Source organism: Falco naumanni, chromosome 6, assembly GCF_017639655.2.
Source record: "Falco naumanni isolate bFalNau1 chromosome 6, bFalNau1.pat, whole genome shotgun sequence".
Taxonomy (NCBI): domain Eukaryota; kingdom Metazoa; phylum Chordata; class Aves; order Falconiformes; family Falconidae; genus Falco; species Falco naumanni.
This window is the reverse complement of record NC_054059.1, coordinates 59,494,760-59,513,902: the sequence shown is the minus strand read 5'-3', so window position 1 is coordinate 59,513,902 and position 19,143 is coordinate 59,494,760. Positions and strand designations below refer to the sequence as shown.

At 41.1% G+C, this 19,143-nt stretch overlaps 1 protein-coding gene across 2 annotated transcripts; it reads right to left on the bottom strand.

Annotated features, from left to right (window-relative positions):
• Window positions 1-503: 503 nt before the first annotated feature.
• SERINC1 (serine incorporator 1) lies at window positions 504-18,603 on the bottom strand. 2 transcript variants are annotated; one of them, XM_040597133.1, is made up of 11 exons: window positions 18,444-18,551; window positions 13,517-13,545; window positions 12,537-12,698; window positions 10,933-11,126; window positions 7,157-7,236; window positions 6,825-6,962; window positions 5,524-5,693; window positions 5,304-5,394; window positions 4,028-4,169; window positions 3,689-3,919; window positions 504-2,130 (listed from the first exon to the last, which is right to left on the bottom strand). In XM_040597133.1, the coding sequence occupies exons 3-11, from the start codon at window positions 12,570-12,572 to the stop codon at window positions 1,992-1,994; spliced, it is 1,221 nt and encodes a 406-aa protein (XP_040453067.1). In that variant the 5' UTR covers window positions 12,573-12,698; window positions 13,517-13,545; window positions 18,444-18,551; the 3' UTR covers window positions 504-1,991. The 2 variants fall into 2 exon arrangements, with proteins under 2 accessions (XP_040453067.1, XP_040453066.1); XM_040597132.1 differs by lacking the exon at window positions 13,517-13,545 and having other exon boundaries at window positions 18,444-18,603.
• Window positions 18,604-19,143: the final 540 nt, after the last annotated feature.

Here is a 19,143-nt window from a genome sequence, read left to right as displayed (position 1 = left end):
TTCCACAGCTCTGGCACGGCATTCAAAATTTCCTTTTTTTTTTCCTTAAAGGAGTAGCCTAGCCACTTGTACAGGGAGCTGAATCCATCACCAGCTGTCTGTTCAGCTTCCTAATTCAGTGGACCAGTGATTAGTTACAGGATACAGGAGCTGCTGTGGTACAACTGGTGTTGGGGTGTTCTACCCCCACTGAACAGACACCGGTGTGATCCAGTGCAGCAGCAGGTGGAAGCAGGAATGCAGTTACAAGAGCAAAGCACGTTTGTGGTTCCAGAGAGATCACTGCAAAGGGCACAGAGAGAAAAGAACCATTAGAAGACTTCACACCAGGGGTTACACATGATCTCCCAAAGAGGCAGGAGTTGTGTCTGCGGCACAGTCAGCTGTTATGTCTCAGGTGACAAACACTATAAAACATCCTAGGAGCAGGGCATGAGAATACAACACCAAACCACACGCTATCCATGTCTGGCAGCAGTATGAGACATCAAAAGTCACAGGAATTCTTCATCCAAATTTATTTATTAATAAGGTAACAACATATTCCAAATTATTACAAGCCTTTACTAATCCTTCCATTACAGTCTCAAGCTTGACTGACATGTCAGACTTCCGCAGTAAGTGTCAGTGTTTAGTTACTTAATTAAAATAAAAGCTTCGAGACCAATTAGCAACAGGAAGTAACAGTATAAACACCACGATAACAGATCAGCATGACATCTGCTGAAGGCTTCAGGGTCACTCCCAGTCAGGCTGCTCTAGTCTCAAGTTGTAGCAAGTAAGAGAGAGAGAGAAATAATGCAGCTTACCTACTTCAATTACAAAACAAGCACAAAAGCATGTAAGATTTCATAACTGCACATGAACTACACAGTGGTTTAACCAAACCAATTAATGTCTTTCCTCATGCCTAGACTCAGACTTCCTAGGCCCAAATCCATCCCTGGCAATGGACAAGCAGCAAAATACCTAATACATTAGAAGATTTCAAAATTCAGAGTCCAAAATATATTAAGAAACACTTCTGTTGAAGCCTGTTAATGCAAGCCTCCTTTAGTTACTGTAATTTCAGCATCCCTTTTCCTCAACTTTCTTAACCATAATACCTAAAATTTCCTCTAAAGGGCTTACAGAGTTTTCATCACTCAGCTCCTCGCAAACTTGGTGATTGTAGCTTAGCCAAGAAGAAAGTGGTACACAAAACAGCAATAAATTACAGCACAACTATCCCATTTACACTACTTTAAAAAAAAAAAAGAAAGCCATAGATGCACATTGTAAACAGGTGCCTTAAAAACATGCTTCTGAGCATCTGATACCAGGATGTTTTTCCCCAGGGTGTCTGGCCTCCAGCCTGCAATGGGACACATCAGACCCAACGGCACCACGGAAAACATCCGTTCCTCTGCAGCTCCAGGTGCAAGTTACTCCATTTACCATCTGCGCTAAAGGTACTGCTGCCCTCAGTACGGGAAAGTGTTGGGCTGTTTGTGCCAGGCTGCTGCAAGATGTCCAGGGAACTCCAGCACACAGGAGGATCTTGAGTCTAACAATGCTTACTCAAGACTCACTTTGGAATCAAGGCAACAGAGATCATCAAAGGCAGCCCCTCCTTTGCTCGCAAAGCCTGATCTAATACTGTTTTGTTACCCTAACTAGCACTTGCACTTTTTCCTACAACTATTTAATGCAATTGAGGGGAAAAAGACCCTACTTCAAAAAGACCTTACATCTAATGCTCCCGAAGCACTTGATCTAGGAGTAATCCTATGAAAACCATCACTATAGCAATTGTCACTGAGCTCAGCTAGAAAAAGTCATTTAGTGAAATGACAAAAGACATGATTCAAGGTAGTCATGCAGAATAAAGCAGGGTATACTCCATGGACAGCACACACGCGCACGTATTTACAACTGCACTATTAATTGGAATACTGTTTGTTTCAAAGACATGGTCAAGCTAACACAGTCTCCCTAGAGAGCAGCACAGCTTAGTCAAAGTCACGGTTTGTAAGAACCAGCGGAGCAACCAGTGTCCACACGTACAGCACAATGCCAATCCAGCTGGAAGATATCTTCACCCAGACAGATGGCCACTTGCTGGTCATAGTCTCATAAGACGAATCCGGACTGTGGAAGAAAGGGAAAAAAACATAATTTGCCATTTTTTTCAGTATGACATACTTGTGTAGTAAGCCACTTTTCAACACTGTTTTCACAGCAGATCATTTTCACTTCAGCTCGACACCTCAAAGAGCATCTCTACCTTTCTTCTTCCAGGCAGTTCACACCAATCTGTACAAGAACACCATTTGTAAGCTAGTGTCACAGGGAAGTGGAAAGAAACAGCAGCCCAAAAAATATTTATTAAGAGAAGCTGTCAAGAAGCAGAAATAATTACAAGGAATCACTAAACAAATCTGTGGAAAGGCAGGAAGTAGACACCATTTATAGATACAAATAATGCATTTTACCTTGCCAACAGACACCACCTTGAATAAATAATAATCTTGATACCATATTGACCCAGACAGGGCCACAAATCAAATCCACAGCAGGGCTATCTGTTAAGAGCTACTTTTGAAGGAAGGACCTTTCTTATGGTGCTGTTTTGATACAAATTGTCCTTTAACAAATTATTAGAGACCATAATTTATATTTTTAAATTCTGAAGAACAGCTGCTCAAGCTGCTAACCTAGTAACAATTCACACAGAGGAGGACTATTTTATTGTGAGGATTTTTTCAGGGAGCAGACAACATAATCCCCTTCCACCAGACTCCATCACAGAATGGCTGAGGTTGGAAGGGCCCTCTGAAGGTCATCTGGTCCAACCTCCCTGCTCAAGCAGGGACACCTACAGCCAGCTAACCAGGACTGTGCCCAGACAGCTTTTGAGCACCTCCAAGGATGAAGAACCTCTCTGGCAACCCGTGTCAGGGCTCAGTAGTCACCCTTAGAATGACAATGTATTTTCTGATGTTCAGAGGAAATCGCTGTGCTTCACCGTGTGCCCACCGCCTCTGGGCACCACTGCAAAGAGCCTGGCTCTGTCCTCTCTGCACCCTCCCTTCAGGTATTTACATACATTGGTAAGATCCTCCCATGAGCCTTCTCTCCTCTAGGCTGAGCAGTCACAGCTCTGTGCCTCTCCTCATATAACAGATGTTCCAGTCCCTTCACCATCTTTACGGCCCTTTGCTGGACTCTCTCCGATATGTCCATGCCCCTCTCATACTGGGGACCCAGAACTGGACCCAGCACTCCAGGTGTGGTGTCACCAGACCCGAGTAGATGGGAAGAATCACCTCTCCCTTGACTTGCTGATGTAACGTGTCCTATCTCTCCTTTTTCTGGCTCTCTGTACCAGACATAGGCCTGGTGTTTACTTATTTTACTCACTACAGAATTTAAGCCTCTATCCTATTCACTTCAGCAAGACATATTTCAGCAGTCCAGTGAATCATGAGAATTATCCTAGAAAACATGAAAAGCACTTGTGAACAAGGCTTGCTACTCCAATTTTCAAATACAATTAATTTAGTATAGATCAAACAGTATACTTCCCTTGAGAAGTCCCAACTAAGACCTACGTTCCTCACAGCACACAAGTTATACCACCTTGTCCAGCAAAAGACTGCACCTTGTATGCCCATTATTAGCACAATGTATTATCAAACATAAATACCTGTACCAGTTGGTAAGTGTCATCATGATATACAGTGATGCCAGGAAAAGCATGAAATGAAAGAAGGAGTAACTGTAAGTAACTCCATCCCTCTCGTTATCTATGGCTCGGTGAACATCATCTCCATCATCAAGGGAGCCATCACTCCTGGGCATTCCATCCTCTATCAGTGTGGATTCATCACTGGTCAACATCAGCTTGTTAACTTGGCTGTTGTTGGATGTTCGGATGCTGTATTTGACAGGAAAGGACACAGTACAGTTACCCAAATAAATACAGTTTAGTATCTGACAATGAGAAGTAATACAAATTAATAGGAATTTTTTAAAGGAATCTTACCTAGAATAGAGAACACAGAGCAAAAACAAAACCAGTCCTACAATTCCTTGTGCATCCCACCACTGAACTACCTGACCTTGGGTTGGAATGGTGGTGCTGTTGTAACCAATGATGCTCAGCAAACTCGGGTTACAGTGCCTATCTGGGGGAGGAAATACATTAGAACTTACAAAAAGCAAGAACAAAACAGATTCCGAATACTACATTTCCACACTGAATGCATGGTAATAGAAAGGAACTTGGTGACCGTGACAGTCTTGAAGTACAAATGCTTTGAATCTAATTTTAGCCTACAGAGTCTCTCTAAAGCAGGCAAATGACAGTATGCGGCATAAAAATTTGTCTCTTGAGCAGACAGAAGGATTTAAAACTTATATAAGATATGCATCAACTGCTTTACTGTTCCATCTAATAGAATTAGATGCAATAAAATAAAAATGCTCTGCATATTAAGCTTCAGAAATTTTACCACTAGAAAACAACTTTGACAAACACATACTCTATAGATGGGGTACCACAGTCATCTCAAGAGTTGGAAAAGAATATGAAACTGACTTTGTAGCATTATCAACAGTTCCCAACCCACAGCATCCACAGACAGCACAGATGGAACAGTTGAAAGCAGCAGACAATCTTACTTCCTCATAATTACTGCAGGAATTACACGTGACTCATACATATGCTGTTACACAGCAGCATCAGAGATTGTCCATGATTAAGATAAAAGGGACAGAGACCCAAATTAAAGACACCAAAATCATATTTAGCAGTTTATTTTAATCACCAGAATTTCTGGATTGATTCCACCCCCCTCCCCAGATGCTCAGCTGTTTTCAGACACAAGAAACAGTGAAGACATTTCTTGATACATTTTTTAAAATCCTCAGTTTGGAAAAAACATAATCAGTAAATCTCAGTCACCAGGTAAGAAACTTGAAACTTGGTAGGGAGATGAACCTTACAGACAGCTTGGAAAAGTTCCAGTAATCTGCAAAATCTAAGATTTAGAATACTGCAATCCTGCCAATAATAGGTAGAAATTCTTCCATATGATAAACATAAAAGCAAGTGAAAAACATGTTATCTTTGCAAGAACTATTTCTTCAGTATTATTACAGAAATTTGGGGTCAGGGGAAAGTACAGAAACTAATGAATCCTGCCTATAACTTGCATGCATTGTAGCACCTTGCTCTAACATGGCCTTGCAAAAAGGTGAAGGCACAATTTACTGCTGAACTGGTTACCCAAAAAGCCATATACTGCTGCTACACTTACCTGGTTCATTGGTCATAGCTGACCAAGTCAAATACATCGTATAAATTGTGATCACAGAAGACTGCAGCAAACCAGATCTTGGCTGAGATTCCTACACAAAGTAGTCATGAAACAGCAAAGTTAGGCAATTAAGTCTCCAGAACAATTATATGACAGGTTTCTGCGACTTGGTAACACAAAAAAAAAAATCCCTTAAGAGGTAAAAAAATTAAAACTGTACCTGAATCTTCGGCAGAATTGACATTACAGAAGCACCAATACATAGCAGCATATTAACACTGATGAACGTCTTGTTTTCAGAACAACCTTCTGGATGAGTGTAATAAACGTAGAACAAGACAATAGCTACTAGGGACAGCAGATAATTGACAGCTGTAGCTGACAGCAAAGCTGTGAAGAGAGACAAAAACCAGAGTTAAACTGGTTAATAATGGAGAGTTATTAAAATAGAAATAATATTTCATGGTTATCAGGTTTTGTATACAGTATACAATGATGATTAGAGAGCAGCTCTGGGCACTGAAATCTAAAGGAAGTATGTTCTTCTCTATAGTCTGAGGTGTTAAAAAAAGAACACAATAAACGGGAACTCTGAAGCCATACCTGATTCTCCAGTGCTCTAACAGAAACAAAGGGCAGCAAGTATGAAGGAATACAGATGTACTACATACACTTTGGCTAAAAGCTTAAACAAGAAACTAAAGAACTACTCCAATAAAAATGAAAAAACAATCTTATTTCCAAATTCCACCTTATTAAAAACATTGAAGAGTGAAGTGGCCATTACGCAATGACAGGCTGCACTGTCTTTTGAAACACCTAAATTATCACATCTGAAATGCTTTATTAAAATTAACATACCGTTTCTCCAGTGAGATTACTTGTACTCTCCCTCACTATCTTGGCCTTTCACTCAGTATATACCAGGGGTCCTCAACTCAAATTACAGCCCACGGGCCGGATCCAGCCGGCCCCCCAGGGTCCTCAATCCAGCCTCCGGTATTTACAGAACACACACACACCCCGCCCCCCCCCCCCCTTCATCCATGCACCGGCCCCCTGTTTAAAAAGTTTGAGGACCCCTGGTATATACCTTTCATGAACGACTGACCAGCAGACAGAAAAAAAACCCAATTATTTGAGATGCTTATGCTCAATGTGAAGCATTATAAGGCTGGTTCAGTTTTAATCAGCAATAAGTGTAACAAAACCTGCAGCTAAAAAAGAAAGCAAAAACAAAACCACAAAAACCTACAACTGCCACTCCTCTGCTACCACAAACTGATGCCCTGCTCCCAGGGGTCAGATCTTACTACTCAGAGGCTGCTGCCCCTCTCCCTACCCACCCTTACTGGACATCAAAAGGACAGCAAGACAACAGAGCTGAACTACACCACCTGAGAAAACGATACTTAAGCATGAAGCAGCCTTTCTGCACTCTGGTAAAATGCACTACTCAGTGAATAACTTAAAAGTAATGCACAAGGAAAACTGAAACTTTACTGTAGTACAGTCCTTTACCTGCATACCAGCATCTTGAGTTTCCTTCCTCCATTTTTTCAACCCAAGACTCATTCCAGGAGTGGGCAAAGTCAATAAGCAATACCAGCTGTATAAGAATAAAGCAGAATGCTCCAGCCATACCTACGTAAAACCACACTAAAAGAGAAATAAAACAAAATCAGCTAAAAACCATAGATAAATTACCACCCTGTCTTAATGTTCCTGAACACAGAAAAGTGCTATAGCTACACAGCTACAATTAAAACTGTAAAACATCAGGATGCACTTAGTTTTGTTTTAAAACCAGTTATGAGTGCACCATTATACAGTGGAAGAAAATACTCCCTTACCTGTTGTAAATGGTCCCTCTGGTATGAAGAAAGCTCCAACACTAATTGCAAGTGCTGTTGCAAATTTAAAGAACCAGAATCTAAAGGTGCAGTGAAGAGGAGGAAAAAGTAAAAGAAAAAAAATTCAGGCAACTGCTGAAGTCTGATCCAATTCACAAAAACTTGAAAGTACACTAAATTAACATCCTTTAAAGCTGTTTTTCATTCACTCATTCTTAACTCGCTTCTTTAGAAGTAAGATAAAAATCTCATTTTATCTGCCCAAGAGCTTTCTCCAGAAAATTATGCTTAAAATATGCTAGACTGACACAGTTTGACACATTTCCCAGAGATATCTCACTCACTTATTAAAATTGAAGCCAGGGTGGAATATAATTGTGAGTTGTGGGGTTTTTTAACAAAGGTTTTAAACTAGAGCAGTGAGATTATGGAACTGCCTGCATATCAGAAAAATGTGTTTAAAAAAACCCTACCTGATTTTAATATCAAAACCAAAAAGGGAGAAGATCTGGTTGGTGCCTACAATGACAGAAGACATTATGCTGGAGCTCTCTATCAGTCTTCATTTGTTTTCTACAAGAAAAGGAGGTACAAAAGTCTGGATTCTTCCCACCTAACTTCAGACTCTTTAGGCCTACATCTGATAAGGGTTTATCACAACAAAAGCAAAGGATTTATCCTTCACAGAAAGGACACAGTCAAATTCTAAGGCCCTATAAGACCTATTCCAGTACAGTAGCATTGGATTATTTTTTTTCCCCAGTAAAAGATATTATCCTGGTTTCAGCTAGGTTAGAGTTAATTTTCTTCTCAGTAGCTGGTACAGTGCTGTCCCTTGGATTTGGTGTGAGAATAACTTTGATAACACACTGATGTTTTTAGCTGTTGCTAGGTAATGTTTATACTAAGTCAAGGACTCTTCAGGTTTTTGGGCCCTCCAGTGAGAAGGCTGGAGGGGCACAAGAAACTGGGGAGGGGACACAGCCAGGACAGCTGACCTGAACTAGCCAAAGGGGTATTCCATACCACAAAAGATCCTGCTCAGTATATAAACTGGGGGCAGCTGGCCAGGGCCTGTCAGTCTCTGCTTGGGGACTTGCTGGGCATTGGTCAGCAGGTGGTGAGCAACTATATCATTCATCACTTGTTTTCTTTTCTCCCTTCCCTTTGGATTTTGTTCCTCTCCCCTTCTCCTCCTTTTCATTATTATTACTGTTGTTTTATTTCAATTATTAAGTTGTTCTTAACCCTCGAGTTTTACATTCCTTCCTGATTCTCCTCCCCATTCCTCCAGGGGGGCAGTGAGCAAGCAGCTGCGTGGTGCTTAGTTACCAGCTGGAGTTAAACCACAACAGATACCCACCCATGCACAAAACAGCTCAGATGTTTCCTAGAAAGCAGACCAGAAAGTATCTTCCACCACAGATTCACCAAACCCACCCCAAACACAGACTGTTTACAGATATACCCTGCATAGGGAATCAAGTAGTTATGCCAACAAACCTATAAGGAGGTGAAGATCATTTTTTCTGAGCACTGCGACAGGCAGCTCCAACATAGGCATCATCTACATGTACTTCAAAACTGTATATAGCACAAAGACATGTACCACGCTCCCACAACATCAAACACTTGGATGGTTTTCAAGTTTTCTATGCCTTCCCATTCTCTCCTGCACTTCGAACAAATTTAATCTCCTTCTGGCTATTACAATTAGGTGATGGTGATCAGAGTAATAAATTCCAATTGCGTGGAGAGGTACTACGCGAGATGACTGAAATGCAGAATATGGGAAAAATGGACAAGTTCACTGGGATACAAAGAAGTGACTAAGTCAGTTTGAAAGTTGAATTACCTTATACAACGTTTACTGTTTAATACATACCCCACTAAAACTAGTTTTTGAATTCACATGTGGAAATTTTTTTTTTAAAATCAATGTAATTCTCAATTATAGAAATAAGAACAGGTTCAAGCCTGTATAAGTTTCATCTAATTCCAGACTTTTTTAGGAGATCTTAACACTCTACCCAGATACTGTGCATGACTGCTGAAAACCATACTCATCTGAAGTAACACCTACAGCTCCTATGCATGCCGTCCGTGCAAGCCAGCAACAATCCTGTGAATACATTGTAACCAAGTTGTTCTACTATTATTAACCTGAGGCAAGAAACCACTTTGACTTCTGTTACGAAAGCAAAGAAGGTGAACACTGGCACTGGACCATACCGCCGGGTTTAACTTGCATGCAAGTATGAAAAAGTTAGCACAGATACATGGAAAACTCTTAACATCCTGATTATTTCAAATCACTGACAAAGATTATATTGCAAAGTACTAGTAAATATAGACAATTTTAAAAATCAAAAGCCATTGTTTTCATAAAGCTATCTGTAATACATACTATTGAAGCAACTAGCTATTATGGAAGTGTTGGAATTACTAAATATTTTACCAGTAACAGTTAACAAGTATCATTTTTCCTTTTATCCTAGTGCTGACACTAGATTGGCTAAGAAAAGTAAACTGATATGGGTTGCATAAATAGTACCAAAATCTGGACTGGAGAGCACAACTTCAGGTTATCAAGAAGATCCCCAAACACTGAAGAAGTGGTTTTAAGTAAAAAGATTCCATATCATGTGAAAGATACATTTTATTGTTTGGTTGGTTTTTTTTTTTAAAAAAAAAAAAGTGTTGATACAGAATGTGCCTGAACCATTTTCTTCTTGCTTGTAAGAAGTATGCTCCCCTGTATAAAGCAGGGCAGAAGGAAAGGCTGAACTAAGTTACTGCTGCTAACACATCTTAATTTGAAGGTTTTTCTCATTTTATGCTAGAAATGTTTCATCTTACAACACTGAATATAAAATAAAATTACTTCTTCATTTTTATGGCTTAGCTGTTCATAGCTTCCATTAAATATACTCATCTTGAAAAAGCAGTAGCCTAAAGCAATCACTATGACCACCAAGACTAGGCACCATAAATGGTTTTATGCTTTTTAGTGCCATGCCCTATCACAAATATTTACATCTCCCTGGTTCAAGAAGCTACATTACACATAGGCTGAGCCTGGATGAAAACTACCTCTTGTGTCAAGACACAAGCTGAAATTCCACTGTTATTTTCCATCTGATAATCCTAACTATAATGAAATACAGAAGAAAAAATTTTGGGTACTGGGAAGCTCAGGAACTAAATACATAACTCACTCTTCTTTATGCAGAGGGGAGACCAAAGAAAAGACAGCAGAGTGGGAAGAAATATGTTTTTTATATAGATGTATCTATTATAGTCTTTAAAATAAAACTGTTCAGAAAAGAGCAAGTAGTCCTTACAAACATCAAAGTTAAGAGGAATGTAATTCCTAGAGGACAGGTGAGGTTTTTTAATCTTTCTATTTGTTGAAAAAAATCTCGGTGGAATGAAACTTAGGACCATTATTCATCTCTGAATTTTGTCATTTCGGGCAAAAGCAGAATCTCTAACCTTGGAAAACCTCTGGACATATTATCTATTGTCACAATTCAGGCTCTGAGAAATGACAGCCATGTATATCTTTTCCTCTTAAAAAAATTAATCTGCCATGTCTAAGAACTCTAATAACTTCGAACGCCCTCTGCTGCAACTACACTCCTCTAGCTACTATGAAATTTGTCATTTGTGGAATAATCAATTTGACCAGCATGCTCAGCCACAAGCTTTATTTTACGGTAGCTGTATCTCATATGCACCCACTGCTCATCTCAGTTCTCATTTCCGTATCTTACCCGTTGTGCACTGCTGCTCTTGGGTCATTGCTGCTCTTCACTTTGATCATCAACAAGGAGAACAGAAGGAAGAACATGGCCATACCAAAGCACACACGGTACACAGCTTTATAACCAACTAGTACATCGCAATTCACGTGGCCGTGCACACCAGGAATAGTTGTTCCCATCCCTCCATCACAAAACCCAGGAATCTGTGATAAATACAAGATACTTCAGGAATCTATAGAAGGCCTCCTGTGAGTAAATACATCTTAGCAGTTTATTAATATGCAATTCATTACTATTGTAAAACTATGTGACTATAAACATTGCTAGAAAATATGATACTGAATGGCTGTATTGTTAGTTACAGTCCAACTAGAATATTAAACACATTCAAGGAAAAAAATCTGGCATAGGCAAACTGGGGGGGAGGGGGCACTCAGGGAATCTATATCTATCTTAATAACAGTGGGGTGGGGTTTTTATTATTAAAAATTTTGGAACTTCTCCAAGAAATGCAGTTTTCACTTGTAGATCTGAATCAGGAGATAAAGAAAAGCTCTGGTATTTGGTAAATATGACTTGACAGGTACGGTCAGGTTCATGACATAGAAGGCAGCCTGCTTATATCTCTTTAAAACAGAAACAGCCTCTCCCAAAAAGTACATCACCATCAATTAGAAGTATTTGTAACTTCCAAATGAAACAGCTAAGATTACCCTTTGCATTCACTACCAGAACATGAGCAGTATCTTTCTGAAGTCAAATCATACTCCAGAAGGCTGCAATTTTCTTTCCTAGGTGACTAACATGCTCTCACTGAAGCTCTCATCTGGTTACTATATCACACGGAAATAAAAATTTACAGATCAATCATTTGGGGGTAAGAAATTCAAAAGCATGCCTAACAAGTTATTACCTGCTAGACAAAAAATTAAAGATAGCAAAATGAAGACTAACAGAAAAAAAAACATGTGCAAGCCAACTTCAGTGAACCCACAAGCTCACTCATAACTCAAATAATCACTCTGTAATTTATACTGTACATTATGTAAAACAATAACTCCTGCACTATCATATCTTCATATAACTAATAAACTGTAAAGTCCTACAAGCACTTCCCAATTTCCTTCGGGAAAAATATGCTAGTATCATTAGTGAAAAATATTTTTGTTACACATTTGCAGACCTTAAAATATAATTTTAATTAGTAAAGCACAATGACATTAGAAGAAATCTTAGATTGTGGCTAATTTTTTCTTTTATTAACAGCATTCAAAGTCAGTCAAGTACCACAAATAAAAGCATCTCAATAATATATAATTTAAAACTCCACATACATAAATTACATTTTCTTTTTGATACAAGATTTTCTTTTTTCTGCTCTGAGCTACTAAAGAAGAGATGAAACTTTATTCTCGATAGTGTTTTTCACCTATGCATTGACTGTCCCACAAGTTCTTTGTTTATTTCACCTACAATCAAATTAACAGTGACTGTGAAGCACAGGTAGCAGCCTAATTACCTATTTCCAAATAAAACCCATGCTTTCAAGATGCCATTTACAATTATCTGTAACAGTCATTCTACCAAACATGTTAGCAAAGAAGTAACCTGACCTTCTTCAGCTGCTCTTCCATGCCTGGTATTAACATCACACAGGCAACACTCACGCCAAGAAGTAAAAAGAATGCATAAATCAGCCGTGTTATGGTGGAGTTGTTTCCACTGGGGCAGCATCGGCAGAGCAGGCACGGGGCACTTCCACATAAGCATGGTATCTGACAGAGACAGAACATAAAACAACAACTTTAAAGAGTTTTGCATTGCTAGATTTCAATATTTAATTAGGCTGCACAGATCATCAGAAATTATGATGGGAAATGACTCATCTCACGCATTCCATCACTAGCGTAGGTTAAGTCACATGCAACACATTACAGAGCACCCTAACAATCCTGGCAGCGCTTCATAATGCACCGCTGTCCAGTGAAATTAGTGCTATGTCAAAAGTAATCATATATCCACTCAAAGAAGATAAACGCTGAATTCAGACTTTATTCTCTTGAATTTTATTTCATTTCAGCTACATGAGATGCAAGGGCTGCTTTTTGTTAACAACTACATCCTCCCACAGTTGCAGAGACTAAATAAATACACTGCAGAAAAAAGATCTAAGCAGACCTGCCATCTATGTACACTTTCAGCATCTGGCAGAGTTGGCCCACAATCCTCACTGGGGCCATCGACATTACTGGAGCACAAACAAAAGGCGAAATAGCCTAAATCTTAGGTTGCAAATTATTGGGTATTTAGCAGCTACTCACATATCACATAATTCTGTTAGCTGGTAAAATTAACTAATGCAACGTAAAAGTTAGGAACCACAAGAACATATTGAACACATAGTACACGCATTATTGTTGCTATCAAACACCAACAGCAAGAGTGGACAGGAAAGCTGTGCAGTTGTAATATTACAAGGGAAAAAAACAGGACAAAAATTACCGGTCTTTAATTCCTAAAGGCAAAACTGTGGAAAGAAGGAAAGGGAGCAAATAGTGCTATTTCACCAAGGTTGGGGGAGCAGGAAACGTACCTCACCCCTTTGCACTTTTCTGCTGCTTGCTGAGCAACAATTCAGGAAGCGGAAGAAGGGCAAGGTTCCACAAGTAAGTAGAAGCCAAAAGAGGAAAAGTACAATCAAAACGTTTTAGGGGTTTTGTTTTGGTTTTTTTTTCTTAATTTACAATTAAATTATTTTGCCTAGAAGACATGAGAAATCCCGGTGAGCAATTAACAGCTAAGTTTTGGAGGCCACGCATTTTTCAGCTACGGTTTGTAGCTACCAAGTGAGTGCTGCCCTATCTGAGCTACATGCAACCTCTGACAAAGAAACTGAATGGTGGGTAAAACCCAGCTTCTCCCCCAGCACATATGCAGGGACACCTCCGCCAAGTGACAAAAGCCACAGGTATTCAGTACCACAAGAAAAACACCAAACCAGTCACATAAGAACATGACTAATTATACGGCCATGACCAGTGCATGTCAATCATCCAGTATGACTGGCATGTGTCAGAAAGTTCTTAGAAGTTTAGTGGTATGACAAACAAAAATGCCAGCAGTCTGCTGCTAACAAAGGCCCCTGGGCTTGCAGGGAAAAGCAGGCGTTGCCACAACACTGCCAGCAGCTTCCTGAGAAGCCCTCAGGAAAAGGCTCAGATTTTCAGTTCTTACAGGTTCAACCAGACGCACACACTGGACTCCCAAATTTGGTCTTTTAAATAATTTCCTTGATTTAGTTTTGTACTTGTGTTTCTTTCCGAGGATGGAGGCATCAAGAATTTTCACTCCACTATGCTACAGAATCATCTTTACATCAGCAAACTTCACTATTAAATTTGTCTTGCTAGAGAAGTGAAATTAAGTAGACCCTCATTATAACTATTTCAGTATGTAAAAGGTATTATATTGCCCTTTTTTACCTCCTCTTCCACTCAGTATCATTATAGCACAGAGTATGGAAGTGTTGATTCCTGAAGAGGTTTCATCTCAGTGTAATAAAGACATTTTTTACAGTGAGAACAATCAGTCACTGCAACAACCTCCCCAAGGATAAGAGTCCTCATTCACTGAAGTTTTCAGATTTGATTGAGCAGGGTGCTAGATCATGTCATCTAGGTCCCTTTTCCATGAAAATTTGGCCCAGACAATCCTTCCAGGCTGTTCTATGACCGCAAACAACTATATTAGGGGTATCTACTTACTGCTTAGTAAGCATGTAATGCATGACAAAAATTGGCTCAGGGTGCATCAGGATTTTATAGTACTAATGTATTACACGTATTTCCTCTACACACACAAATAACCTTTCTATTAAAGAATATTTCTATTCTCTTTCAAAAAATTAGTTTCTTGAACTAATTCTGTCTGGATTAGTATTTTTAAAGATACTGTTGAATAAAAGGTTGAGTTTGGCAGGGGAGAATGTAAGCCTAGGCTCGTCTGCTGCAGAAAATTTGGTGCAATCTGGTGTAGAAGTCACTTCTCTGGTGAATCCCAGCGTTGTTTGTTAAATACCTAAATAATTCAAGCAGTTTCCTCCTGACTGCATCAAGGGGAACAGAGGAACACGTGTTTCTACAGGCGGCCTGCAGTGGCTGAAAGATGGCTGTCTCCACCTCAAACAAGGCAATATACCTCATTTAAGTCTCCAAGCTTCAAGAACAACTTTTAAAACATCTTGCCCCCAAACCAGCTCATCATGCTGTGACAACCCCAACAAGCTGCAATCATGTACATCTCTGAACAAGAGATACCTACTGATAATTGATACTATTTATAGAAGTCAACCACTTCTACAAGGAATCACATTGCAGTCCGAGCCCCTCTTTCTTTTGGCAAGACAGAATAAAATATATACCATTCCAACAAAATAATATTATACTATTGGCAAAACCACTTCTGACAAGTGTCTTCAAAAAGAACAGAAAACAAAGAACATTCCGGTTGTGAAACTGAGTTTAGTAGCAGAGGGAAAAGGACAGTTTGTGCCACTTCCCAAATTCAGAGCATGCCTCCTACAAAAAAAAAAAACATACTACAGTACAAACAGACACATACCACCACACAAATCAAAGCTTAACTCCCCAGGTGAAACTCAGCTTAGTCATAGATGCAGAGAGCATTAGTTCTGAGCTTATTTTTGCAAGGAAGCTTGGACAACAGTTACTAAGTTACAACTGCATTAATCTATTGACATCTAGTAACTTTTGTACCTACCAACCAAGTCACATCCCTGTACATTTTTGAGAAAAATAAGCAGCTCAGTGGTGTTCTCTGAGGCAAAGTAAGAAAAGATGACCCACACACATCCGTGTGCAGCCAGTTGGGAGCAGGTAATTTAATTCATGCCTGCTAAACTAGTCACTTCATTCTCTAGGGCAGTGGAAATTGCAGGAGGAACACAAGATGAATATTGCAGGACAAAGGAGAGAGAAAACCCTACAAACCCACTAAAAAGTCAAGTGTTACTGACTATGATGCACACAGAACAGGTTTTTCACATCAAATGTGATTTTCTTAATAGGGCAAAGATGATTATATACTGAATTAAGTATCTGCAAAAACACCAAGCCCCTCACTGGGCCTACTCAGGTTTTAGCTACATCATCCCTACTCATATGCTTAAAGGAATAGATTCAATCAATTTTTGCCTTGATAGAGACTATTAAAGTGAGCAAAACAGCAGCTGAGCTGCTTCAGAGAACAGAGCAACAGAGGCAAGATGCAGCAGAGTGAAAACGGCACTGCCTGACCAATTGAGGTCATCAGAATTAGAAGACTTTTGGTGAGATGACAGTGCTTTTAATAAGGCTTTCCCACCATCCGACAGGCTCATCTTTGCCCTTAAAAACACTAAACTAAAACACTGCCTGATCAGCACATAGTAGGGCAGAGTCATAACCAGCAGTAACACCACAGAAAAAAATCCAGAAGAAATATTAGTATGAGGCCAGATGTTGAGGTCAGTTACCCAGAGCAGCTCTGCATGGCACAACACACAGCCCTGCAGACAAGCTACACAGCTGAAGCAATGCCCACAGCAATGTCTTCCCAGACAAAAGCGTAGTTTTCCCAGTTGTGACAAAGCCTGCACTAGCACAAATTCCACTACATCTGGTTCCCCTGTTACCTCACACTCACAGCTTTTTTTCTTCCAGAGCCACAAATGGCATTTATAGTGACATATCCTTTCAGACCAGTGCAGACAGATTTCACCTATAAGAACTATCATAAAGGCTTTAAATGCTGCTTATCTGTGGGTTTAGATTTGGAAAGAAAATCAACACTTTAAAGCCATAAGTATAAAAAAAACAGACACACACAAAAAAAAGCCACTCCAATTTGTTTGGGTACTTTAAAGGAAGGGATGGGGGTACTCACAGTAAATCCAACTTAAAGTTATTTATACAAGCATGTAATCTTAGATTATCTGGAAGACAACCATTGGCTGAATTTCTCTGTACAGAAACAAACACTCAAAACCAAGAGCAAGTATACAGGAATTACTGAGGCACTACGAACACCAGCCAGTTATCCAAAAAGGCTATTTATGTACTTGAAAATACAGTATATATTAACTCAATTATTTGAATTAAAACCTATAGTTATACTGTCTCTATTTGACAATAATTAAAAATGTTAATGTTAACTATACTCAACTAGTAATTAAAATCTAACTGGTTAATCCATCAAATAGTGTTTAAAATGCAAATTAAAACAAAATGGAACACTGGCAGTACTTCATTAACAAGATATTATCAGTGTTCTAGTCACTTATTTACATGCATATCGATCTGGGAACTTAGCTCATACAAATTTACCAATTCTAAGATAATTTTATAGAATTTGTACAGGAGATGAAAGAACTAAATATCATATTTGTAATTAAATATCACTCTGCACTAGGGGAACCAAAGTCCATGTATTTTGATAACACAAAAAATAGGATCTTGAATCAATGTAATTTTTTGTTAGACCACCAAGTTATGTGTATTAACTGTTTAAACATATGTCATCTCATTTAATCCAAGTATGGCAGTGTTTTTCGTGTAAAAATCTCAGGTTTTCACAATGCCACTAACATTTTAAGATAAATGTCTAAAGATTCACAATCCACCTGATCATGTCTAGTTGCATAGGGACTAGACTTGGTAAGACAGCAATGCCTCAACTGAAAAAGGATGCAGGATCTCTACCAACTTCTCCGCTTTTCTGTATTTGCATAGTGTAACAGTTTTAGAGCCATCTCAAACTACTGTTTCCCACTAACAAAAATCACCTGACAACGCTCAGCGTGGTGGTGACACATCACCAGACTGCCGTGCAGCGAGAAATGATGGTTTGATAAGACAAAGATGCTATAAAGGGTGGAGCTGCTCAAGACAAAGGCGTAAGAAAAGAGAAATTAAATACAAATGTTAGTATCAGGGAAACACGCGGGTTTTCTTTTTCCTGCAATAAACGCCAAACTTCAGAATTTATCTAGATTCCGACCCCTTTTACAGATTTGGGGAGGGGGGAATTTCAGTGGACACTGTAACACCTCCCACACAGTAACGCGGATTAAGCGGCAACCAGCAGCGCGACAGACCGGCCTGCCTGAATGAGTACGAAGCTCCTCAGTGAAACCGCTCCAGAGGACCCCTGGAGACCCCCGGATAAGACCCAGAGGGCAGACCGACCACCGCGGCGGCCGCCCCAGGGCCTGCCTCCAGCCTGCCGAGGAGGGAGCCCGGCCCTAGAGAAGCAGCAGTAGCAGCGGCCCGCGGCGGAGAAAGCCCAGCTGGGACCGGGGAGGGGGCCTGCCGCCTTCCCTCCCTTGAGGAGGCGGGAGGGCACCGCCGCAGACACCAACGCCCCCACCCCTGGCACACAAAGGCCCGGGGAGGCGACGGGCGAGGCCCAGGCTCGGGGCCTCCAACGGGCAAGGAACCACCGCGCCGCCCGCCCCGCCTTACCCAGCTCGCCATGGAGCAGAGGCCCAGGACGCCGCCCATGATCCGCGGCGGGCTCGGGCTCCGGCTGCTCAAAGATGGACGCGCGGCGGCCGCAAGCTCCCGGCGGGCTTGTTTACTGCTCCTGGCGGCACTTCCGGCTGCTCTGACGGCAGCGCCTGCGTCACTTCCGGCGGGAGGCAGGCACGCGGCGGCGGAGGGGGCGGGGGCGGCGGCTCCGCGGAGCGCCTGCTGTTAGCGCTGTGCGCTGGGGCGGGCCCGGGCAGGGGGCGTCCTGCCGGCGCTTGTGGCTGGGAAAGGGGCTTCTCTGCCCGGAGCGCCCAGCTGCGGGAAGCCGGGGCCCGCCTGCCCCCGCGGCAGGTGGCAGCAGGCCGAAGCCGGCGGCCGCCTTGCTGGTCGCAGCCCCCGCGGCCTGCGGCTTTCTCGGGGTGGCTGCCACTGCCTCCGGCGCCATCGCGCCTTGGTCACCTCCCCTGATGCGTTAAAAGAGTATGAGGTTGGCCTGGGCTGCTTCAGGGCCTTCCGACACATACCTAAACCGGGGTGTGCCAGAAAGCCGGGAATACCTTGCCCGGAGCGATAGGCGAGCCGCTTAGCTTGCTGTGCTGTTTCCCAATACCGCCCGAAATCGGATAACTGGCCAGAACTGCATGGCTGCCTCACCTGAGGAATGCTATCAGGTAGGCTTCATCCCATAAAAACC